The 26,570-nt window shown below is 38.7% G+C and overlaps 1 protein-coding gene across 1 annotated transcript in view; it reads right to left on the bottom strand.

Moving 5' to 3' along the window:
* Nucleotides 1–26,570, bottom strand: part of LOC137187469 (collagen alpha-1(XXIV) chain) — a 99,411-nt gene that overhangs the window by 28,959 nt on the left and 43,882 nt on the right. Inside the window, exons 13-31 of the mRNA XM_067596367.1 lie at nucleotides 26,333–26,386; nucleotides 25,599–25,643; nucleotides 20,568–20,621; nucleotides 19,813–19,857; nucleotides 19,307–19,360; nucleotides 18,671–18,724; nucleotides 17,550–17,603; nucleotides 14,495–14,548; nucleotides 14,347–14,400; nucleotides 13,267–13,311; nucleotides 13,013–13,066; nucleotides 11,631–11,675; nucleotides 8,278–8,331; nucleotides 6,946–6,999; nucleotides 5,141–5,194; nucleotides 4,539–4,592; nucleotides 1,923–1,976; nucleotides 1,639–1,683; nucleotides 109–153 (exon numbers count right to left, since the gene is read on the bottom strand). Coding sequence (XP_067452468.1) covers nucleotides 109–153; nucleotides 1,639–1,683; nucleotides 1,923–1,976; nucleotides 4,539–4,592; nucleotides 5,141–5,194; nucleotides 6,946–6,999; nucleotides 8,278–8,331; nucleotides 11,631–11,675; nucleotides 13,013–13,066; nucleotides 13,267–13,311; nucleotides 14,347–14,400; nucleotides 14,495–14,548; nucleotides 17,550–17,603; nucleotides 18,671–18,724; nucleotides 19,307–19,360; nucleotides 19,813–19,857; nucleotides 20,568–20,621; nucleotides 25,599–25,643; nucleotides 26,333–26,386 — 972 coding nt within the window. The remainder of the gene's footprint in view (nucleotides 1–108; nucleotides 154–1,638; nucleotides 1,684–1,922; nucleotides 1,977–4,538; nucleotides 4,593–5,140; nucleotides 5,195–6,945; nucleotides 7,000–8,277; nucleotides 8,332–11,630; nucleotides 11,676–13,012; nucleotides 13,067–13,266; nucleotides 13,312–14,346; nucleotides 14,401–14,494; nucleotides 14,549–17,549; nucleotides 17,604–18,670; nucleotides 18,725–19,306; nucleotides 19,361–19,812; nucleotides 19,858–20,567; nucleotides 20,622–25,598; nucleotides 25,644–26,332; nucleotides 26,387–26,570) is intronic.

Here is a 26,570-nt window from a genome sequence, read left to right as displayed (position 1 = left end):
GAATGTTTAACAGGTCTACGTTGTCTAAAGTGAAGTCGAGAGGATAATTGAAGCTCTAAAATGGAAAATGCAGCAGAAAAATAATTACAAGTTACAAACATCACTCACAGGCTTCCCAGAAGCGCCTCTCTCTCCTGGGTTTCCAGCCTTGCCCTTGAAAGAGAGAAATCAATATTTGAATGATTAAAATGTAGTTTCGATCAACCCAACTGATTTCAATTTACTTTGAAACAAATAATGATAACAAACTGATGTGATTTTATGCGTGCTGGGTTTTTACAATGATAGGTTTATATGCATTGCTACACATTTGCAGCCTGCAGTCTGTAAAGAGGGATAATTTATAATTGGTTTCCTTGTTGGACCTTTTAACCAGTTGTTGAGAATTTCTCTCAGATGAATACACAACACAGCTGGTTTGACTAGAGGCGTAAATGAGTGTGTTGTTCATCTGGCCAGGAGGCTTTGAATGATTCAGCACAACAAAAACATTTGAAATGTCTATAAATATTATAGCTCTGACATCAACTTTTTTTATGGAGAACATTTTGCAGTTAATTGCTTTACTTATAACAATGATGTGTTCTAAATAGTTGTGTTTATGACCAACACATCACGTGTGCAAAAAATCAGAATGTACTATAACCATAGTTTTACTTTAACATCATTTAACATCACTGAATTTGGCCCCAAAATAAACAGCCATTGTGCAGTAAGGTTTAGTATAATATACAATGATAATAATGCTATGAAGTCCTTCTGGGTTAGTTTTCTCATCTGATTTATTTGAATAATTGAACAACATTGTCTGTGACATGTAGAAATAAGCCATTATGAAATAGAGAACATCAGTGAGGATGCATGTCAATTACAAATATCAATTGCCATCAACTACACTCAACCTAAATGAACAGAACTTGAGGAGGCACCAAACACAAACACACAAGCATACACATGCATGCATACGACATAGCCACGCTTAAAATGGCTCTGTGAATAAACCTGTACACTTTTTGGAAAACTTTAAATCTGCACTTCAAATTTCTTTCTAACACAAGGCATTGCAGGCTGAAGCAGTTGAACGCAAAGTTAACTTTCATTGTGCTATTCCTAAGCAGATTTAGCTCAGGTTTCCTCACCACAAGCTGGCAGCGTTACTGAGTAATTGCATTTGGGTATAACCTGACACAGAGGCGAGAAAACAAAGGCCCACTCTGCAAATAAAAACTGATTAAAGACCCACCAAGCTTTTACAGAGACCTGCAGGTTATACTGGGTGCTGCAGTAATGTTTGGCAATACATGTGGTAATGTGTTTTCCATGATGTAAATGTGCATCTTCAAAAGGCATGTGTTTGTTATCCTAGATGCTGCAGGATGATGCCTTTTTTATGACAATGATTATTCTTGGCTTTGGATAAATGAAGATACATATAAATGTGCCTTGTCATTTGGCAAGAGCCTGAAGCTTTCATCCAAAATACTGTGTGTTTTAACATGAAACATTTAAAGCAACACAACGCAGTCAAAGGTACCTTCTACTGACTATTTCTCTTTTCCCACATTTCTCCTTCACAAGCTAGTAGCAGAAAATGTGTTCAGACATTAAAAAAGACGTATTCATCTTAAGACAACTTACTATGAATCCCGGCTCTCCTTTTTTTCCAATGTCACCCCTTTCACCCTGCAAAGAAAAAAAATGACACATTTTGGCAAGACATTAGAAAGCTTCCTCATCAAAAAGAATAAAGCATTCTTACGCTTAAAGATAAACTGTGTTCACAAGTTAAGCAAATAATTCCAGCACGAATACACTGACTATTATACAATAAAGAATTTTATGCAAACTACTATATTCATCCAATCTCCACATGTAGATTGTGACAGTCTAAATTTTTTCCCACAGGGTGTGTGCAAGTTTACCTTGATGCCCTCAGGCCCTGGTTCTCCCAGTGGGCCATCTGGACCTCGGGGCCCCTATGCGACAAAAACACACTTCAACATCACTCAACAAAGAATGAGTAGTAGAGTAGAGTACATTTAGTTTAGCATCAAAGCATCATACAAAAGTTGACATCAATAACTCTGTAAATATACCAACAACAAAGTAATCAGTCCACCTCGATGCAGCAGCCTACCACCCCACAAACATTCCAGGAGTTTCCTAGTATTGTTGCACCACCACACAGGTAGCGCGAGAGATAAAAACTGTAAATACAACTCAAGACCCTGCCCTTTTCTCTCCTGTCCACTCTTTCAGGACTCTTCTACTATCAGCCTATCTGTTGTTTCCATCTTGTCTCCCCTCTTTTATCTCTATCTTTGATTACCCACTCCTATTTTGTCTGAGCCTCTGGCTGTCAGACTCCCATTCCTCTGAGGTCACTCTGCTCCCTTCAACCTTGCAGGCAGACAAACACAGATTTGTTTTTCTCTCTCTTTGGTCATTCCTGTGGTTCATCTCTCTCTCCAATCTTAATCTCTTAAATCTGAAATTAAAGGTCAATGAGACAGTTATTTCTGCCAAATTTGGAGGTGACCATTGTGACTGTAACTTTTGGTCGATCTTAGGCAGTGCTGAACTGATTCCTTCTAATTATTTAAGTCTCAGTATCCAAGAAATTAAGAAAAACAACAGCTTCTGGTCATATGTTTGATAAATTAATTACTATTGTCAACATTTATTACCTTGTTAGTCTGACTAGTTTCAGAGATATTTTAACAATAAACCATGTGTGCAAATAACTGCAGAAAGGAAACAAATCTAACAACTCAACTATACAGGTGATAATACACATTATTACGCAACAGGTTAGGAACACTTCACTGTGAGTGATCATTAAAATTGGGGAGAGAAATCGGAGATAGAAAGGTTAGATATGAGGGGAGCAACTCATAATTCAGAGAATGCATTACCTGTCACTTGTCAGTGACGGGGAGTCCATTCACTGACAATGACAAGAACGGCTATAAACATGCACCACACTCAGCTTACTAGTGCAGACGTGAGCCAAGTGGGGCAGGTGCACACCACATAATTCAGCTCCAAGATATGACTCGTTTTTTATGGCTCAGAGGGGTAAATGATAAGAATGAGTGATAAGCGGAGTAAAGATAAAAAGTGACTCACTCAAGTCAGACTCAGAGATTACCCTGAGGAATAGCACAGTGTAGCAGATCCATTTTGCTTCTTATGAGGTTAACCTCTCATCTTAAAATTGCTGTTTCTGGTTCAAATGATAAGCTTTCACAATCCTCACTAGTCCATGATGGATTGTGTGCCTTGACAGTGGAGATGCACTGCGGATTAGGAACAGGGAGGATCTATCGTACCACAGCAAGACAGGAAATGTAACCACAAACTGTAACATGTATAGATTATGGTAAACAATACAAGCCATGGCATGTTAAGGGCTACCATATGTTTTGCTTGGCAAGTGAACTGAGGATAAAAGGAAGTGAATTACAGATAAGTGGTGAAGTGTGAGAAGTAGTGTGGTAGTAGGCAGTGCTCAAACGCTTGTTAATGTTTCTCTCATGTCTTTATGCATCAGCTGAAACGGACACATATTCAACCAGAGAGCTTTAGTCATGGCACTTTGGCAGAGGAGAGGAGCATGAGCAAACCCTCAGTTTAGGAAAGGTTAAAAGTAAATAAAAAGCACAACTAGGAATTAAAAAAAAACAGCAAAGAGGACCTCCCAGGATGTACTGCTGCTTGCAAGCAATCAGACCAAAGCGGTTTGAACCTACTGACTAAGCAAAAGAGAAACTGGTAGATATTTGCTATGTTGCTCTATAGCCTCACATGACAACCTGAATACTGAAGAGGAGAAACTGATACTTTCCAGAACAGTACAAAACCTTTGACTGTCATGGATAATATCTGGCTGACTTAGCTATGTTCCTTGCTGGAGAAATTAAAAATAGTACCAATGAGGAACTTTTATAATAGTCATGTTTACAGACAATGAAACTATTCTTTCAGAAGATAATCTAAATATTAATGTCCTGAAAACAAATACTCATAACAGTAGATGCATTGCTTGGCAACCACTTGTTTTGGCCAATATTCAGGAATTATATTTCTTGGTTAAATACAATACAATCATAAAGTATTCTTTGATGATTGTCAGTGGAGAATGAAAACAGAGTACAGTACAGTGAACTTATATAACTACAGTATCTTTGCCTCCTCACCTGAAGGTGTCATTTTCCTCTCAGCCACACGGTGTCTCACCAGTATTACCACACTATATCCATTTGAAATTACCATGATGTCCAACATGAGATTCATTGGGCTTATGAAACAGTTGTAAATGCACCTATAAAGGAGCCTGGGCCAAGTGGAAGGACAAACATGTGCGCTTTAATTGCTTTAACCACTGGTTTATGGGAATGGAGCTGTGATGTGAAACAGACAACCATGGGTCTAAAATGTGATGTTTTCATGGTCACACTTGAGTTGAAGTAGGCTCACATGTATAACAAGCAAGGGACTAGTACAACAAATGATCCAAAGGCAAAGATAGCTCTTACCCTCCTGCCCTTTGTCCCAGCGATGCCAGGACTACCCCTCTGCCCCTGTGGACCCTGTGAGAAAAAACAAGACCCACATCAACACTAGTCATATGAACCTGATGGATGTACAACAAATGCTTCAGCAGAACTACTGTAAAATCAGCCAGTTAGGGCATATTGTTTACACAGGTCTAGACTAAATGGTGGAGGAAATAGGAAAACTGATACATCAAATCACCCTCTTAAATTTTATGTGTTTACAAAAACCAAGAGTAGATTCCTTTAACTCAGTTTAAGAGTCCAAGTTAATCTTGTAATTTAAACGTTTAGAATATCCAGCCAAGTCACTGAGTAGAGAAGAGGAGAGTCAACATATCTAAGCTTCTCAGTCCATTAAGCGCTAATGCATGTATGACTCAATCCAAAATGCAGTAGGAACAAAAAAAGAAACTGATATTAACTTCCTTTCCTTCTGCAAAATAAGTTAATGAAATAACAATATGCATGTAGGGAGTGTGTGCAAGGAGTAAAGAGGTTTATCTTTCAATACATAAATATGAATACAATACAAAGAATCACTGTTTGGTATGACATAGTAGTGATTAGGGTGTGACACTTACAGATGCACCTTGCATGCCGATGTCCCCTGGACTTCCTGGCAACCCTGGATACCCCTAATAGAAAAAACATAAATAACAAACAGTAAAGAAAGTTAGACAAGAAAACATGTCCCTTACCACTGTTTAATGGCATCTGCTACATTAGTGCTGCATTACTGCTTCAGGATGTTAAATGACTAGTGTGGGGCAACAGTGTAGCAGCAGTGCAAGACTATATAACAGCAAAGGATTACGACTGAATGTCCTCCAGATCCTCTAGACAAAAAAGAGACAACTGGGTGCTGTGGTTCTTATCACAGCATAATCCACCACCCATTTTCTATGTAATAATTCTCTACATAATAATACCACAAAAACAGAGAGTCAGAAGTGTCTGCGATTTGCCAGAAAACGCTAATCCCTGCAAATTGTCTTTAAACAAAGACAGAACTTCATGAGATGATCATTGTAATCTGTGGTGAAAGAACCACTAAGCCCACACATTGAACTGCAACTCCTCGCTAATGTGGCTACATTATAGCACAAACTGGTTCACACAAATCACCATAACTCCTTACATAAATCACAAAGCTCTCTCTCACAGTGAGACACATACACACACATGCAGTGATTCAATCATCTAACTATTCAGCCAGCCAGCCACCAAATTAGTCATCCCCTCTTCCAGCCAGCCAATCAGTCAGCCTGCTAGCCAGTCTGCCAGCCAGCTAGGTCAGGACTGGGGCCCAAAGCCACAGACATGGAGTTAATCCAAGGCCTCAGGACAGTGAGGGATGCAGGCCAGTCTCTCTCTCTATGGACTCATGCAGCATTACAGGAGACAGCTGAAACACTGCTGCACTGGACTGCAACATGATTTTTTCTCTGAAGGATCAATACTGTTAAAAATATTTTCATGCTAAAAACATTTTCCACAGTAGTGAGCAGGCAAACATTGTAAAATTAGCCTGATATTAACCCGCAAATTTAAAAATATTTATCAAATCCAACTTCAACAGACTCCTTGGATTTCGGCACACAATGAATCAATTTTAATGCTAATTTCTCCATGGCAATGTCAATGAGCCCAACACAGTCAGTTTTCTCAATTTTTACTGGGCTTGACAAAGGTAGGTCCTTTTCAATATTATAAAATAGGTCTTACCCCCCAAATTTGTACCTTTGCAAACACATAAACCTGGCATTTTAACAGCTTATACAAATGTACTTTTGCTGTCAAAACTCTCAAATTCCAACTGAAGTACAATGCCTGCAGTTGATATTTTGTCAAATATGAGATGAAACTGTATGCCACTGAAGCTGTTTACTGTCAGGTACAAACTGACCACGAGGGGTTTTAGGTAGAACAATAAGTCAATTAACTAGATACTCAAACCAGATTGAATTATCAGAATGAGTCACTGAAAAAGGAGTGTTTTCATCCCTATCGGGGTGTTTTCATCCCTATCGTCAACACTACTGTGGGAGAAACAATTTGACACAATTTTGCAGATTTGTATCTACAAAAGTTGCAACACTGGGGAGTCTGGAATCTTTTAGGCCTCTTGTGATTCTGCTTTCATTGACATGAAATAAACCTTGAAGCTAAGTAATGTCAGCCAAAACTTACAGCCAACATTGATCAGTGCTTATATTCATCCTTAGACATTAATTTACTGAACATTGTATTCAAATTCTAGTAGGTTGTTGTAGCTTTGCTGATGTCTTGGAAAACTTTGTTCAATATATACACTGTGGCTCTGAGTTTTTCCAAATCTCAGAAAAGATTCAGAGCTCTGCAGTATATCTTGAGTGACTATACTTACCCTTGGCCCCTTCTCTCCGACTGGACCCGTTGGACCTGCTGGTCCTCGGTCACCCTGGGAAAAAAACAAAAGAAAAGAGAGAAGATCATTAAACAACGATCTGAAATCTCAAAACAGAAAACCCCAACACAGCTTCACATACACTTTTCCTAATAAAGAGCCATGAAACTGGAGAGCAGCTTCTTAAATGCAGAAGGTTATAGCGACAGCTGGTTGAGTGAAGTTTAAAGCGAGCAGGTACTTTGAAACACAGTTGGTGGCACCCTGCACAGTGTGTTGAAAGCTAAGGTAACCCCGGGTGAGCAGTAAAGCGGCAGAGGTCTCCACTCTAATACTTGTGTCAGTGATGGTTTAATCCTCCTTAAACTGAGTGACATTCATGAATGTACAAGTAACCTTCCACTTCTTGTGCTCCTATCAAACAGGGATCAGAATTGTTTTAAGGGTCTGTAAATCTGATGGCAGTATTGAATTAAATATATATACATATATATAATGTGAAAGGAATTTGTGGGCTGTCAGGGTATGGCTGGTGCTGACAGATTGAACCAGAAGGAGGATTTTACATAAGAGGAGGCGAGGACAACCAAAAGTCTGACAAGCAGACAGCTTCCCATCACAAGAACATGTTCTGACACACAAGGAGCTTCTGGATAGGAAGGAAAGAGGAACAGCTTGAGACAGAGGGGAGGGGATAATGGAAGGGGGTTGGCAAAAAGGGGTTTCTGTTTAGAGGACTTGCCAATAATCAACAATCATTTCAATCAAGCAGGAAGGTTGCAGAGGCGCTTGCAACATTTTCTCTTAAACTGAGAGGCAATGTAGCATGAAGCATGACATGGAGAAAGCCTCAGGGCCTTACCAGAATACATCATGAGAATTTTTACATGACTCACTCCTGTGTGGTACGTTCCCCCTTTGATAGCAATTGTGTAATATATACTGAATGTCCGCAAAGCACATATCTAATGACAGCAATCAGGATCAAACATACTTTATCTGAGGTCTCTCAGAGCCAGACAGTGACAGGCCAATTTGTCTAAAGAGGATTGTCAGCTACTAAGTTGTTATTTTCTCTTGCATTTACCTTAAAATTTCTTGCTTCGGCAAAGGGGCAGAGGGGTGAGAGGCGGTAATGGCGACATAGGTTTGACAATATTGTTATTGATGTGGATGTGAGAGTGTTGAGTGTTTATCTAAGCATGTGTTCTGGGCCCTCTGGGGCCTCCAGTCATGGCTGCTTAACACAGCCCTAATTACAGGGGTCTGCCACTGACAAGCAACCAACTGATGCTGACTGACAGCCTAATGATAGAGAAACACACGTCTTACCTTTTCACCGGGAACTCCTATCACCCCAGCTATCCCAATCAGGCCTACTGGACCCTGTTGAGTAGAGTAGGGTAGAGTAGAGTAGAGTAGAGACGAGGAGAGGAGAGGAGAAGAGAGGAGATGAGAGGAGAGGAGAGAAAACATTCACAAATTCATCAGGAGAAAGTATATCAATGTGGGGACCTGATCTTCATTCATCTAAGGGTTATTTTCCAATCTGTTATGGCACCTGGAATGCAAGAGGTCATAGATTACAATGCAATGCTTACGTAAGCAAAAAGGAGGGGCTACTTGAGTTGACCCCTGAAGTGCCTGACACTTCTAAGCTAAATTCCATCTTAAATTTTTTATTTATTCAAGATGTAATATCATTTCATGTTTAAGCAAAGAAAGACAAACTAAGCAAATGTAGATTATAAATCAATATTTCCCAGTAACTATAGCATACTATTATTGATTCCACTTGTGTCTTTATAATCCATAAGGAACTGATAATAAGGGATTATTAAACAAAGAACTATCAAAGTTAGAAAAGGGTTGCAACCCTGACATTTGAAGCCTTTGTGAGTCAATGATTTTACTTCTTGGAACTTATCTATGTTGTCTGGCAAGAGGCAAGAATAATACAATAGGACAATAGGAATAATTGGGAATTACTGGGCGCATGCTCATTTAACAGCATAGAGTAACTCTTAGGGCTCCAAAAAGATGCACACCACTTAGTCAAGGAGTCCTCATGGGGAAAACACTAGCTAATGCAAATATGTGAGTTATCAGAGGAGTTTAACCACTTCCAGATTAGTCATCTGGGAGAGGGGCTGTGGTTTGGACCGATGCCAGTTTCTCCAGAGAATCTGGAGCAGCAGACCAACAGTAAGACTTATGTGTGTCTGTGCTTTTTGAAACCCTATCATTGTGTTTGTATTTGTTAAAAAAAGAAAACTTTGTACAGTATATAAAAAATGAAGAGTGACCAATTACATGAGAAGTGATAACATACACAAGTCACAAGCCAGACTAAAGACATAATACTGCTAGTATGCTGCACCACAGCGCACACTAAGCAACTGGGACAATGTAAGCTACCAGAACATCTGAATCTAACTGAATGTCAGTGTTATTGTAATAATTCATGTGACTGCCCTGTTACAGACCATGGTCTCACTTCTAGCCAACCACAAAAGCCAGCGTGGTCAGACTGTGGTTGTCTCTGGCTGTGAGGGCCAATTTCCACGGCTGTGTTTCATGCATGCAGAATGATATGTGTCTGTATAATCAGATAATTAACAAGTTACAACACTCTACATGATTGCTATTCTTACTTCAGTCACATATAGTATAAATTTTTTGTTTTTCTTACTTTAAAATATTTGAACCCAAACCCCTTTTTTTTGTATCTCTCTATGGTGTCTAGTGAATGTGAGGAAAAGCAAGAGCCAGGGAGTGAGAGACAGACAGACAAAAAGAAGCTGAAAGATTAGCATAACAGACTGACAGTGAGGGAGGCCATGTGAAAGAGAAGAAACAGACCACTAAGATATACACAAAGAGCTTTTGTTCCATGTGCTTTTCCCTAACTCAGCTAAAAAGAAAGATAGTCTCAAAATGTTACTCATGTATCATCACCTAAAGGGTATTATACTGTTGGATGCAAGTGAAGAAGTTGAGCAATGGATTAGTAGCAGAGTGTCTGTGAGAGGATGCAGCCTGCGGGCAAGGGAACTGGTTCTCCAAATTGACCTCAAATCCTTTAATTGGAACATGAAGTGGAAAAATGTGGTACCCTATATCATTTAACAGTAGGAAATGGTTTTAAAGGGGTTTCCATGTGGCAAGATCTTTGACATGGGGGTTTTACATAATTGTTTAGACTGTGATCTGGTTTCTAAGACACTGCCTTGGTTACAAATGTACCGATATAACTGTTAACCTTACAGTTAGTAGGGAAGAAATACAGCCTGGGTCAAAAAGGTTCTCCCTCTCACGTGCCCCTTTCTTGTGCATGCATATACAGTAAGTGCACACCGAGTCACTAACAAGAAAATCAGATCACAGAGGTTGACATGTGAACTATATTTCAAAGCACACCTGTGGTTGCCTTCAGTAATTGACGACTGATACATGCTTTATTAGCTGTGGACTGGAGAGTGACTTAAAATGGAACACTCAGCAGCCAGTCTAAATTGGCTAAAATACATTACACTGTAAAAACCTCCAGTAAAATTTCACTTCAAACACTTTATGGGAGGCCTCATGGTGATACAGGGGCACTCAGTGAAGACAGGCGGCCTAAGGCTTCCTTGCATCGACTCTTGAGTTAACCTGCACTAGTCAACAACAGTCTTTCTTAGGTCTTATACATCCAATTTATTTGTAAAGTGATGTAATGGCATTCATTAGAGCCCCCATATGTTTTGGAGGGTTTTTTTTTTTCTGCATAGCCCCATGGCTCCTCCTTAGCTTCAAAGGGCTCTCTTCTCTGTAACTGCTTAATCCCTCTCATATGTGCACTACAGCAACACAGTCCAACAAGGCCTGCTTGGTTGCCTCCACTATGCACAGAATGCAAATATTAACATTAAGGGGCCTCCCAGAAGGAAGGACATACTTTGAATGTTCAGAGTAGTCGTGAGCATATCAGGATTTTACAAAGAGAAAACATGCCCCAACATTTTTTCTGTAGTATTTGTGTTGGATATAAAGGATTAAATGAAGCGTATAACAGAGAGACTGTGATTTTGCAGTTAATTGGTTCATTTAGAAACAATCCAAACACAGATGTTTTGGGACACTTGCAAAGCCACTTGATGGACAAAGACATTTTCTACTTAAGTCATTAATGCACTGACAACATGTACGATAAATATGATTCTTGGGCAACCACAGACGTCAAACATTTTGGCAGGGTTTGACACATAAATGTGCAACCCAAATGAGGTCACATCCACAGAGGATCTCTGATGGTGTTCCTACTTTTCTACTGTGGTGTTCTGCCAATTCCATAATGAAAACACTATTTGGTATTGGGATGGGATCCAAATTTCTTTTAACATTAAAAGTGGGTCAGAAGAACAGAAAGACATCATAAAGGGCTCCTGCAACTTCCTCCAGAGTTGCCACACCGAAGGATTTCATTCATTTAATTGCAGAAGCACTGTGTTATTATCTTAATGTGTACATGAATCTTTAAGCAAACTATTGAGGAAGAACAGAAACTGAAGCTGATAAAACCTACAGCACAGGATGTGCATGGACACGTTTAAAGAGGGATTTAATGAAGAGGTACTAATCCACAGCAGGATGACGGTTATTTAACGTCAGTCCTGTACATTACAAGTGTGAAAGCAACTCACTTGTGGTCCGATTTTTCCAACATTTCCAATGTCCCCTTTCTCTCCCTGTAAGCAGAAAACATCAAACAGTGCGCTGGTTAGTTTCCTGTAATTAAAGAGGTTTCCACCACCATCCTGCCTTGCTACTGGCACAAGACTCACAGGATATTACATGTGTTAAAAGGAACACACACATAACATACTGCATGAGACTGTGAGAAACTTTCTGTTGCTTCTCACTGTGGTTTGCCAGTATGTATAATGATGCCCAAAAAGAAATAATTTTCTCTCTTAATTAGGAGCATGTTTACAGCACAGTAAGTCTAGGCTTACTATAAGTAGGTCAAAAACATGGAGACACTGACACTCAGAGGTAAACATTAGACTGTAATTTACGATGAGAAAACCTTGAAACACATGATGTCGTGATCATGGCACTGCATTTCTGGTGGGTTCAAAAGCCAATTACAGCCAATCAAATAAGTTTAGGAAAAGGTCTGGAATGCTGTGGTTTGCTGAAGTAAAATGAATCCGAACTAAGAGTATGGGTAGTATAGAAGTGCTCATTGCAGATAATTGACTTTTGTTTGGAATGAGAGGTCTTTAACATGACTGGAAAGAAGCCAAAGAGAAGAAAATATAGGCCCGTCTCAATGTATTATAACAAATACACAGGCATATTTTTCTGTCTCATTTATTTCTCAACTTTTTTATAATTTGTCATGGCAGTTGGTTCAGAAAAAAAATGGTACGTACAACACTACAACAATTTAGCTGTAATGTACATATGAAAAAGCTTATCTACGTACAAATCTACTTACTTTCTTTAAGACACACATTAAAACTGGACGTGAACCATTTAAAATCTTTTGTGAATAAGGGTCTTGCAATATGGTTAGTTTGGGATGATGACAGGTTTTACAGTTCACTACATGTATTATTTTAAACAAATATTGAATGAAAAAAACTATAACAGTAGAAAATGTATAATTTATTCCTTCTCAAGCAGAAAGCTTTTTTAACAGACATTACACATAAACATATTTTTTTCTCTTAGGACACTGAGATGTTTTTATAAATGATCAGCAGGTCAATATTGCAGCAATCATGAACATTGTGTAATTTCAATTTTGAATATTATGAATTGTTTATAGTTTCTAAACAAAAACAATGTGTATCCTTTAGGAGGCATAATTGATATGATTAAGTTGACACTGTGATCCACTTTCAACTCCACAATGTGTATTTAATACATTTTTGTATTCCACAATATTGTGAAATGATATATTCTTACAGAACTACCTGTGAGGCATTTACAAACCTAAACTTTAAATTGGCCACAAGTACAGTAGATGTATCTATTAACATAATAGCAATACAGTACAATAAGAAAGTAGACTCACATCTAGGCCGTCGGGACCGGGTTCACCTATGAAGCCTTTCCTTCCAGGTCTCCCCTACAAAGACAGGCAGCAAGATACACACACACACATAAACACACACATAATGATCAAAAGATACTAAAGCTCATAACATGTTTGTCACATCTCATCCCAGCTGCTTCCTGATAAGACATCGAAGTGAATTATATCATTCAAACCACCTAAAAAAGGCTATGTGTGTATTTGTGTGTTTATATGTATATGGGAGTTCTTACAGTAGGGCCAGCATTGCCAGGTGGGCCAAGTGGTCCTTCATCACCCTGCAGACACAAAGTACAGTTCATTATACACAATTATTCACAAACATGGACACGCACATACTCTCACATATACACAGCAGAGTCCGCAGCACAGCAGAGTAAATACAGCTGACACGGCAAACAACCAGGCAGCATTGTCAAACAACACGAACAAATGCACACGAAGTAACAATTCCATCTGCATAAACTCTCAACATCAGAGGTCTCAACCGCTCACCTGCCTGTTCTTCTTTATAGAGATATAACATTGCACGAAGCCATGCAAACCTCTTTATCACTCTTTACTAACAGCGATTCCCTTTTTTGGATGATAGCTCATCTTGCGGAGCCAGATAAGGATTCACTTTGCTCCCCCACTCAAGTTTCTGGATAAATGTAATACACTTTAAAAATATACTTCCTTTTGCAGTCTCACAAATTCTTGCAAAATGGAAATAACAGTACTCAAGTACAGTGCCTGAGTTAATGTACTGTTTCTTTACATGTCTATGCTAGGTATCAAAGTTTTTGAAGCTTTGTCTCTGTAATTGAGAATGCTTTGACTGAGGTGCTGTGACTCCATCCCAGGAAAAGTGTGTGTGAGTACACTGGCCAACTCTACATCTCTGTGAGCGGTTGCCAGGCCAATGCTGTAACATTCAGCATAATATAAAAGTGTGTGTCTGTGTGTGTATGTGTGTGTGTGTGTTGTACACCTGCCAAAGGCTTCTGTTCCTTTTTCAAGTCTGGAAAAATTTCAGCCTTGTTTTTATAAGCACCCAATGAGGAATCATGACTTATCCCTGTGGAACGTGCCTCAAGAGACACTGCAGAGAAAAAAAAAAAAAAAAAAAAAAAAACTCCCACTGGGATCTAAGCTGCAACTCTTTCGAGTTATGACTAGATGTGAAATGAGAAGGGCTATATTAGTTAATCTTAGACTAAAGATGTGGAAATCCCTTGATGAGCCGCATTTTCCACTTTTCTGTATCTTTGACATTTTGAGTCATAACCATGTAGACCTACTGAATTAAGGTGGGTGTTGAATCATCTCACCTGTATTCCTTGTGGCCCGGGCGGGCCTTGGGGCCCTCTGGCACCCTGCAAACCCTGAAACACAACAGAAAGAATGAATGAAATAGATAGATAGAAATAGAGACAGAAGGACAATGACAGAGAGCAAGATAGAGAGATGTTGTTGTACCTTTGGTCCAGGTGGACCGTTGGGCCCTGGTATTCCAATGTCCCCAGGAAACCCCTTGCGAAAACAGGAGGAGACAGTTATTTCACATGTCATGAGTCACATGACCTATTGGTTAAGTTTGATTCCACACATTAAATCAGCTTTTTGTATCGCTGTGTACATTACAGGAGGGGTAGGATTATACTGTACTTGAAATGGCAGGTATTGAGTACGCCTATCAATGTGCTACAGCAGCTCATCTTTGAAAACCACTGAAGGCATCTTGCATTAATAATATATCAGACAGACAGAGGGGTGTGGCCTATAGAAAACTGATGTAAAGATAGTGATGGATAGCTACTGGGCTGATAGAAGCTGAATACCTTCAGGCACGCCTGTCATGACATAATCACTCATTTCAGAAAATATACCTGCTAGCTGGGCCTATGTGACCTTTGGTCATGTTGTACATGCTTTTCGTGTACTTTGCAGCATCACCAAGGACCTCTTTGACTAAAGGAGAGGTATTCTACATCCAAAACCCAGACATGCTGGGGGAGATGCCAGAACAGGAAAAACAATGGACAAACTATTAATGTAGTTTTGATGTCATACATGAATATCAAATGTTTTGGAGCTAGTGAGTTGACTTAATTGGCATCTCTATTACACATACCTTAATTATGGAGTTATAATAATGTACAAATAATTTAACTCCAGGCCAGGTATGCCCCCAAAAGCAACCCCCCGTAGGCGGCACCTTTCAGTACAATATTGGATGGAATGGATCACATACTGCATTTTAGCCCTCTTGCTTCAACAGTTTTTATGTCCAATCTCAGGATCGCAATAATACAGGCCATTTAAAGTAAAGAGTTACAGATGCAGCCACCTAGAATTGCCTGCTGGTCCGTGACAGGTCCTTGCTTATCTGAATGGACTGAATGGATATATCTGGCTGGCAGCTGGCTGGCAGATAGCCGGGGGCAGCGATTCTGAGTGGCTGGTACTGTATGTCCAGCAAATGTCATTGACCTGGTAGTTCAATTGCCTTGTTATATTTTCACATATCTAATATGCAAGTGAAATTTTTTAATGTCATAAGTTCACCAAAAGGTTGTCTAATGACCAAAGTGAAAGAACATTGGGCCTCATGCAAGAAACACTCTGTTCTTAAGTGTTATGTATGAATGATTTAAGGGAATTTGTGGCATTCACCAAATTTTTCATACTTAGAATTTTCTCTTAAGTATGAACAAAATTCACAAGTGGTCCAGACAAAAATAAAATATATAACTAAAACAAAGTTAATGTAAAATTTAAATTCTGTTCTGATCATTATTATAGAATGCAAATTTACTGAGGGATTTTTAGATTTTATTATTTTTATTTGCATATGGCTAAACTTGTTTGCTGATTTCTCACAGTGGGACTTGAAGCTTTGAGTTGTAAAATTCTTCTTTTTAATCTTTGGTAAAAAAAAAAAAAAAATTGAATGAAATTTGCCCACAAAAGGAGCAGAAAAAGCAGCCTTAAATGGTAATTTGCAGGTGGCATTCATCAGGCTCAAATAAGCAATTTATGACAAGTTGTCCAATTAAAAAGGTTTGCTGAATCAGACTTGTAACACAGTAAAAGCAAATCTCCCATTAGATTTTGAGATGTATGAGAGGAAATGCAATGTTCATTGGTGACAGATTACCATGAATAGCCACAGAAAATATAGCGGTAACCTATTATTAAGTATCTTGTGTAAATTTTTCACAATTTGACCTGATGATAGTGCTAAATAAAAGCTTGGGAGTGTCTAAAATGTGAATTGTTTGTCCCTGGGGAAGCAGGGATGAATACATCCGTTTGTGCTGTCTACAAGATTTTCATATTTTTTGAATAGAAGTAGATTTTTTGCCAGATGGAGGCACTAGAGGAAAGGTCAAGGGATCAAGAAAATAATATAATTCATTCTTCTACAGCAAATTCCATGGTAATCCCTCCCATAAATTTTTAGACCCTTTGTCATGGATCAAAGTGTTGGTCTAGCTGAAATAGTGACCTGACCAGAAAGATCACCAAGTCTCCAACATCATAAGGGATCATTATTTAAGGGCCATGAAACCCAAGCAATGTGGCTAAAATGTGTCAAGATATTTAAGATGGACAGACTAAGTTTTTCGACTCATATGTTAATGAGTGTATTGTTCTTGATTGTCCATGGGGCAGTGCATAGTAGTTGAAATTGTTTCTTTTGCATCTGTTTATATATTCATTTTCAACTACAAAAAGTCACATCAGCCTGTAGCCAAAACAGGACGTATACTGTATGTTATAGCGATGTCTGCATTTATCAGCGACCTGCTATTTCAAACTTCATGACTTCAGTATCTCTCTAATGCCTTTATCTGATCATAATCTTTGGTGGAAGCATCTATAAAAGAAGCCTTGCCTCTGCCCTGCGTCCACCACACTGCACACAGTCTGATAGGAAAGTAAAGATACAGCACGATGATTGTTTTATAGGCATGTCTGTGTTTGGACTTGCTCACAATCCATCTTTACAGCATAGTACACTTTGCTGAAGTACTGCAGAAACCTTTAAGTAATATTATCTGGAAATGATGCCACTATCTTTTCCATTGACAAAAGCTTTAATTTTCTCTTTTTTTCTGTTTGTTTTCTGACTGTCTACCTACAGCAACATTTTCAAAGGAAAACATTAAACAAGTTTATTTTGAAATAATACATGAAACATGTCCTCAGGAATTACAAATCGACCTTCAGTGAAGTTTCATCATTAACCCCAAGTAGAGTATGTACTGTAGATCAACCTTGACTGTACATTATTACTTTTAATTGCTTACTTACAGCACAGTGAGCTACCAATTATTGTAGCCTAGAGCTTATCAGCATTAGGCCTTTTAACACAAAGCATTGGTAATATGATTATGTGTCTGTCACAAATCTGGACACAAATCACAACCCTTTTTTTTCTGTGAAGCTCTCTGCATGCAACTCCTGCTCCTCCATTCTGAGAAATTTGGTAAAAAAATAAAATGATGAGTTGAATACGAATGAATACCTCTGGTCCTGTAGGCCCAGGTGGTCCTTGAACCCCCATCTCACCAATTTTGCCCTGTTTAAAATAAAGAGAACACGTGAAAACAAACAGAAATAAGAAACTGTGCTTCTTTCACCTCAACTATCATGTTTTTTTGTCTCTGATTTCCCTCAAACAATTCTTCCACCTATAATCACCCCACAGATTAATGTTTATATTTTCATTTCATCATGTTATTCTTTCAACAGTCAGTGAAGTGACCGGGTAAAGTTGACATAGTGGATCTGAGAAATGCTATTACTGACTTAATGTGATGACACACTGTGTTCTTAGAGCCTTTTGATATGATGCAACAGCAGCTTATTTACACTCGGTTACAGAGCATAAAGGAAACAACAATCTGAGCACTGATCAGTTACAATGTGCTGCACAAATACTTGGTATGTTATCAGGCATCAGGGCTAATTCAGGTCACTTAACCCCTAACACTAAATGGTGCTCTCTCTCTCACACACACATCATATGAAGTAATGCTTTCTTGCATTTATCTACATTGTGCACAGTGTGAATATGTTGTACAGCTTCAGTGGCAAATCTATGGATTAAGTTATTTTTTGCTTGTGAACATTTCATTCACATGGTACAAACAAAAGCAGTTTGCTAAAACAATAGTGAATTGATTAGGTTAGGTTAGTACAATGTATCTTCTTGTCATTATATTGGGTGATTACATTGGTTATTACATGGGGTGAACAGCTATAGCAACAGCTGGTGCTGCATAGAAACTACGGTAGGTGTTCTGGAAAAGGACAACATCTGGTCTTGTTTACAGTACATCCTGAATAACGAGAAGGGAAGTTCCCAATGTTTAATCTTTTTTCTTGATCTGAGCTTGTTTCTGCTGATAAGCAAACAAATTGCAGCTTACAGACATTTATTCCACTTCTTTCTTCCCTTATTGAGGCTCACTATCCACCAAGTATCAGATAAAGCGGATGTGTTGTGAATGTGACCAAACTAGCTTCAGTTTATGAGCTATAGAGTGCAGATCTCATTGTGGTACAGTGTGTGTACTTGTCTTTGTCTATAAAAGCTGTAAGTACCTTTATAAAATGCACACATACACACATACGCCAACATACCGGTGGTCCAGGTTTTCCTCTTGGACCAGTAGGACCGGGCGCACCAGCAGCACCCTGAAAGATAAAGACAAAACACTCTTAAACTAATCTTACACACCCTATGTGGGTGTGTGTATTTGTTTTCATCCATTTCCATATAACCGAGCGCATGTCTGGATGTGCTTGTGTGTACAAATCCTTATTCACACGGAACTAGCATTATATGATGACTTCATGTGATTAATGAATCAACATCTACACTCATTCAGACACGCACAATGCATTTCTGATTTGTGGAAATGTTTTGATTAATGTTGTCCTGATTTAGCAAAGACAATTGTGTCTCTATAGATTCTGCTATTGTACAATTGTCTGTCATGACAGGAGGAAAATACATGTTTAAAACAAGGAAAAACAAAAAAAGGCATTAGTTGCAAAAGTATTATCAAGTAGCACATGTCATAGTATGGTGTTGGAATCTTTACTCTTTGCTTTACTACGTTTACTTTTACTAGAAGGTAAGGTCATAACTGTTTGGCGTGGGAATAAAATCTTGAATGACCTTTTTAATTTTTGGTAATAATAGCTGCATGCACTATTATCAGATGGTGTGCATTTGTGTGCCCTAAAATCAAACTTGTGTGACAGGAGGCATACCTTATCGCCTTGGTACCCCATCTCTCCTGGTTCGCCCCTTTGTCCCACTTCACCCTGAATTTCACAGTATCATACAGAGATATAACACAACACTACCCTGCCACGGTGATCACAACACGACCACAGATACTTGAGAGACACATGAATTGTAGATACAGTATACGCATGTACAGGCTTCTCTTTTCTGTATTCAAGGTAAATTTAAAGCTAATGAGAAAAAAATAAACACACATTATGCAACAAAACTTGTTAACTGTCAAGACAAGCAGCAACAAATGACCATTTGCAAATAAACTTGGCTATTATGAAGCAATATCAATATTTAACATTAACTTCTATTCTAACACATTCCATCTACCACCATGATACTGAATTTGAGTTTGTATTAGTGGCTGTGTGACTGTTAACAACATTTGTACAGCATCTCTTGTAATAAGTTCAATGTGAGCTGGGCTACTGACACATTACACACAGATACACAGCAATAATATAAATATTTAGATCACCTTATCACCTTTCAATCCAGGCAGGCCGGCTCGTCCTGCTGGGCCCTAACACAGAGAGAGGAGAGGAAGGAGGAAAAGTAAAAGAATGAGTGAGGAAAGGGGAAAGATTTGTAGGGATCAATGAGATATAATTAAAGCCTCAGTGAGTTCAATGACAGAATTCTTTTTGAAGCAGGGAGCCAAGAAGGAAGAGGATGATGAATGATAAAAGTTGAGGCTAAGGAATTTGATTCCTAGTGACAAAATTAATATACTGTATGCGCAGAACTTTATTATCAGCCTGATATACAGTACATCAGATAGACTGTGTTTAAGAGGCCAAACATGCTGACAGCCATATTTCCACCAAGCCTGTGGTGCAGAATGTAAGTGCAGTGGCTGCTAGAGGCTGCCAATTACGCTTATGTCTCTGATCAATGTGGCAATAACTTACTAATGATAAAATTTTGAATATAGCACCTTTACAATCAAGTTCAAAATGCAGTGAAGAATGCAGTATGGAAATACAGTAAGAAAAAATATCCCATTTAAATCATTTTCTCAGTATATTCCATTTAATTATACATTCATTAACATAAAATAAACAATAATAATGACTTGGTTTTGACACATCGACTATGGTGGTAAAAAACATATATGACTGGAGAAATGAATAAATACAGTAGTTGCAGATTCCATTGGTTTAATTTGACAACTAACAACGTTGTATTCTTCCTAAAATTTAGAGCATTTGCAATAGCCAATGTCTAGCCTACCTGAGGTCCCACCATACCAGGCAGTCCTCGCAACCCCTCAGGCCCCGGGTCCCCCTGTGGAGAGAAGGAGGTACACAATTATGTATCATAAATAGACCCACACACACACACTTCTGATACTGGCCCAGGTTTGCTGCTTGACAATGAATGGCATTTTTCACACTAAATGTTTCTGATCTCTTCTTGGCAAAGATAATATTTTGACACGGACACTATCTGCTGTTTCCTACACAGTGCATTCCTGTTGCTTACAACTTTACAATAGAACTAAGCCATGCTGGCAGTGTATCCAGTTGTTTTGTATAGCTCTGGCCTTGGCCCTACTCACCACTGCCAGCCCACAACATCCACTCTAATTGCCTGAGGCGAGGTGGGAATGGCTAGAATATGTGGCTGGACTAATGTGTGGCTGGACTGAAAAATACTCTTTACAAGCAGGCAGGCAGTAAAGTTGGCCACCGATTGGGTGGTTTTCACTGACTGCTATTACCTTGTCAGTAGCAATCATGTTGTGGTGACAGTGATGATAAGTGCAAGCACTTGCACATATATACTATTCACACGTATAACACATATTTGACTAAATGCACCCTTTCTACCAAGTTATATATAGAGGGTTTTCTGCAGCGTTTTAGATGAGCAGTGGCATTGCATCACACATTATTTAAAGAGTATGCTGACTGTTTAAACTGCCATCTAGTAACTACATTGATAACAGGCTCTGACATGTCAGGACGTGTCTGAATCAGCTAAGCAGGCAGTTCACTGATCAATAACAGTGTAGGTTCGCAGTAGCAACACATTGCAATGTCCAGAGAAAAAAATAAAAAGAGAAAAGATTCTGAGATGTTACAAGTTGAGAAAGGTAGAGACAAACTTCACAATCATTCACAATCAGGTGCTGATGTGTGAAAAAAAAGCGCTGCAGCAGGTCAGACACTAGGCTGAAGTTGGTTTGGGGATGGCTGGGAGCAGTGCTTACCACCTCTGCTAACCAATTTCCTGAAAGAAACTTTAATTTAGACATGAATTCCTTTGCTACTGTGGTAAACATTTTATGAAGAAAACCAGGCAGATTGTTCTTTTGAGGGATTTTTTTTTGACAGTGGAAAAGGCTTTAAGGAGAAAGGAGTAAAGGTGAAGAGAAGCCTCTGTCAGCATTTGTTCCAAGGCAAGCAGCAGCAAAGACAGTATGTCGTGATTAATATGTTGAAGAAAAGCATAGTGAATAACAATGAATACAAAGACAATTGGAAATCTTGAACTTGCCGTCTCCTTTCTCAATATGTTATATCAAAGTATTGTCTTCTATCAAAAAAAATAGTCGATCTGTCTTTTTCGCCTATATGCAAAATAAAAATTGCGGTAAGTGAGAGGTGAGTGGGAGGCTTAATATTATGTCACACAGGACATGTGGCTTAAACTAAAAGTCCATCTGGACCCTGTAAGGCTGGTGTTTGATGCTGCGGCTCTACTGTGGTACTGCAGCAGGACAGACACAAATCACATGCGATCCATTAAAAGAGGCACTCAACAGAAAACACATGAAAAAAATGACATGCTGAAAGGAGGAGATAAGCTGAGAGAGACAACCTTCTCTCCACACTTTGGTGTCCACCAGACCAGTCGAAGCGCTCTGGTACATCAACATCCCACACGGAGCCTTTGCTCAAACCGCTGTCAAGACGGAGCCTGACTGCCAGGTGGTTAGAGATCATCCAAACTATTATCTCCCAGCCACAAGTAATTTGATGAAAACCAGATTGTTGCATTCCTGTAAACCTTGTTTCAACACAACCACTTTAGCCTCAGAAAAAAAACAATTAAACATAAAATGCCTCAGTACCCAATGTATCATACACTACACTATATCACACAACATGCCAGTACAACTAAATTACATTGTACTCAGGCCTCACGACACCACATGAAAATCATTAAAAAAAGGGTAAGTGTGGTGAAGCAGTAACAAAACAACACCTATAAATTTTCAAATAACTATTTTTGTCTCCACCTAACCCTTTTTTGTTTTTCTTTCAGGCTGTGAAAGGGTGTCTGGCTGCATCACATTTTGTTGAGTCACACACTGGCACAGACATCAAGTGCATTCCTGAAAGAACACTTGCTGCTCTGTTACTGCTCTTTCTGATTACTTAACTAAAGGTTTAACTTTGTGTAATTGACTTTCAATAAATGAGTGGGTACAACTAGATCCACATGGGTGTGATTGACACTGGGAAGTGAAAATGAGTTTTAGATGTCAAATTAAAGTTCTGTGTGAGATCTTTTCTGTGTCAAAATCACTCAGCTGGAAGGTTGACTAAATATGAATTACATCAAAGACTGGATTAAGGAGGTGTAAGTATTTTGGCTCTCTTGTATGATTACTCAAAAGTACTTACTAGCAGTAATTTGTTGATGTAAAGACAAGCAATCACTACATCAACTTTAATTATTAATAATTAATTTCTCTGTTTCTAATTGTTTTGGGAGTAATTTTTGTATAAAAATATATAACTTTGTAGTTTTGCCATGTCCGCTACAAATAATTTTACACTACATGCAAATCATGATCCTGTCACCGGCTCTATGAATCTATTGCTTGTTTAGGTTTTGGTTTTGTGAAGAATAATTTAAGCCAAACTACACATGATCAAACAGTTTGAGAACAGATGCAACTGTGAAGTGACAAAATATGTGAGACACCTTCACTGAAGCTTAATCTGATCAGACCTGTACAACTTTTCTTTAGTAAGACCTATGTATTCAAAAAAACAACACACAAATCAAAGTAATAGTCTAATAAAGAAGTAATCAAAGGAAAGGGAGATGACTTGGAGAAGGGACTGTCACAGAAGAGGGTGACAGAAGACAGGCTGGAAGTGAACACACCAATCTGTTGCACGTCATGTCTGTGCTTCACAACTTAAATGGCTCCCTTATCTGGCCACATGAGGTTTTAGTGCCACGGTGCCTTCAGGCATATGACTCTGTTTGTGCCATGACCAAAGCTACTCTGCTACAAATATCACTGTCAAGTTTTTGTCACAGTATCTTTTCAGATATAAACAAGGGGCTTTGGTTCCATCCAGATTTACATTATAATGTTATGTAGACAAAATGGGATACCTGTATGCATATATTTGTAGTGCATGCCATTCATGTCTGCATGTGTGCACATCTGCTGATTGTCTGTGTCACATCCTGTTCTCTCTGCAGCATACAAAGTGATCTGTGGTGTGTCAGGTCTGCCTGAGATCAACAGTACGACATTTTTGCAACCTTAGCTAAATCTCTGGAGCAAGACATACACATGGACAGGTTTTCTACCAACTTCTTTTTCAGTTAATCTGGAGTGACAATGATTTGCTTTTGTAGATGTTGCTACCAACCTTTACAGCAACACATAGTGCCATGACCAATTACATAAGCTGGGCCATTAGTTTGCAACTATGAAATGACACACGCAATAAAACTAAAATATTCAGACATAGTGGAAAGTTCAGATGGGGTTTACTTTGAAGCTGTGGTATTATATATGTTTTGATTGCTCTAGACGTGTACTCCTCTCTATGATAATACTCTTGTTTACGTAAAAACAACATACTTAGTGTCTTAGATTAATGTCTGACTGCGTCAGTAGTAAAGTTGACTTACAGCTAGTAGCTGAGGTGAAGGTTAAGGAAACCCTATCCATCCAGATGTGTCTAGCGCCACACAGAGTGACCCTTCAAGCACCCCAATAAATCCCCATGGTATGAGAACAGCAAACCAGTGTAAATGAAGCTTGAAATGATGGCACAAGAAAGGTGCCGTATAGAGTTTTATCTATTTTGCTGACATGAATGTAGGGATGTTATAGAGGCCTCTGTGAACACTTAACAGACTTAACAGCTGTACATTCAGCGGTAACAAGACAGCATGCTCGTTATTAGGGCTGTGACAGTCTATATTTTTTCTCACTGCGGTGATGAGAGAGAGCCTCCTAAATTGCTATGAAGTCAGCATTTAAGTCCTGTCAATGATTATTTCAAAGAACCGCACACACTGGATGATTACCAAAGCTGAGTACAAGAGTTGTGAATGACTTTTCTTTGGCAGCTAAACACAGGTGTCTTTTTAAATAAGGTATCTTCACTGTACCCAACAGTGAACAATGACCATGAAACATGGATCAATTTTTGGATCAACATTAATAACTGAGGAGTTGTCATTCACTAATTTTGTTGACTAAGGCAGAACAGAATAAGTTTAACACCAGTAGAGTTGCTTGATTAATGGTTGATGTTAATGAGCTTGACTCAAATGATATAAAGTGTCTTATTAACTTTTGTATTGATATAATGCAGTGACAGTCAAAGCTCTACTCTCTATACACCTGCACCATCATACATTTGGGAAATTTGCCAAAATTTAAGAACAATTCTTCTTCTAAACTTCTCAGCTGCAAAAACTTTTTGGGACTTAAGGACTTTTTGGCACCGTTGTACCCGTGGAGTTAGTGTTGAGGACTTATGTCGTGAGGCCAAGACAGTTTGATTTTGAATTCTGCCCAATTTATATTCTCTTGAGTCCCTGTAGTTTACTTATTGCCTTTCCAGCAGCCAAGCTCTGACAGTGCATGAAATATCAGTAATATAATCTTGGCAATCACCTAAAACAACTCAAAGATTTCAGTAGTGCTAGTCATTAACAATGAGGAAATACTACTGCCATTAAAAACAGAAAAACCTGGCCCAGATGCTACAACAAGTCTAACCAAGAAATAGCTGGCTGCATGAAAATTCACATTCATCACTTGTGGAGCAACATAGCACATCCTGCTATTCATCACCCAAAACCCCAATTTAACCACAGAGATAGACAAGCAGAGATAAAGATGGACAGACAGGCAATCTCAGAAACAAGTACAAGGCAAGACAGGAGCAGAATTGTGAGCAAAGTGAATGACAGATCAAACATAGTGTCTATTAGGCATGAGAAATGTAACACATAAATAAAAAATGATAAAATTGCAAAACTGATACTCACCCTCAGGCCAGGAAAGCCGCTAATGCCAAGCCCACCAACAGGCCCCTGTGAAACATCACAGCAACATCCTAAGTACACAGGACAGGACACTTACAGTATTGCACATTCCACATTCCCAACGCTACAATGGAAACACTATAAGTGTTACATAATTTTTTTTTTCATATGCTAATCTATAGGGTGGAAAAACCACTAAGCTTGTTTATGTCTATAACCCATTAAATCAATTTGTTAAGGGTGTTCAATAATTTATATCCCTGACAACTGAAGAAAAACTCAAAATGATTAGTAATGTCAGGCCAGTTTATTTATGCATGCATGTTTATTTATGCACGCATAAAATTTAATTTATTTTATTTTTCTTAAAAAATCTGCATCAGACTTGGTGTGAAACATACTGTATATGTGTGTCTCAATCTTACCTGCTTTGTTTTTTGGATGTTTTTGTATTAAACACCATAAATACTTTTGTATTTGTGGGGACAAAAGGCCTAAACTACATGCAAAAAGAACACAAATTTACTTATGGATGTATATGAATCTGAAAAGGTTTATCCAGGAAATAGCCTTGCACTGTGCCCTTGTATGAATAGTCACGATGACTGAGGAAAGTGACAAGCGTGGAGATCCTGACTGAGAAGAGAGAAGTGGAATAGCATGCTGAGATAAAAAAAAGTAAAGGACAAAAAAAGAGAAGATAACTAAAACCACCAAAAGAAGACGGGAGTTCTCACCTCATCGCCATCAGGACCAGGAGGCCCCCTCTCCCCTGCATCACCCACCACACCCTGTGGGGAAATACATCCACAGTCAATTTAAGATGGTCAAGTTAAGTCAAGTCAATTTTATTTATATAACCAACTATCGCAAATCACAAATTTGACTCAAGGGACTTTACAATTTGTACAGCATACAGCCCCTTTTATCTGTAGGCCATCAATTTGAATAAGGTCAGACCCCCCAAAAAACCCT

This window comes from Thunnus thynnus, chromosome 8, assembly GCF_963924715.1.
Source record: "Thunnus thynnus chromosome 8, fThuThy2.1, whole genome shotgun sequence".
NCBI classification, from domain to species: domain Eukaryota; kingdom Metazoa; phylum Chordata; class Actinopteri; order Scombriformes; family Scombridae; genus Thunnus; species Thunnus thynnus.
The sequence above is the reverse complement of the archived record's forward strand: the minus strand, read 5'-3'. Positions and strand labels throughout refer to the sequence as shown.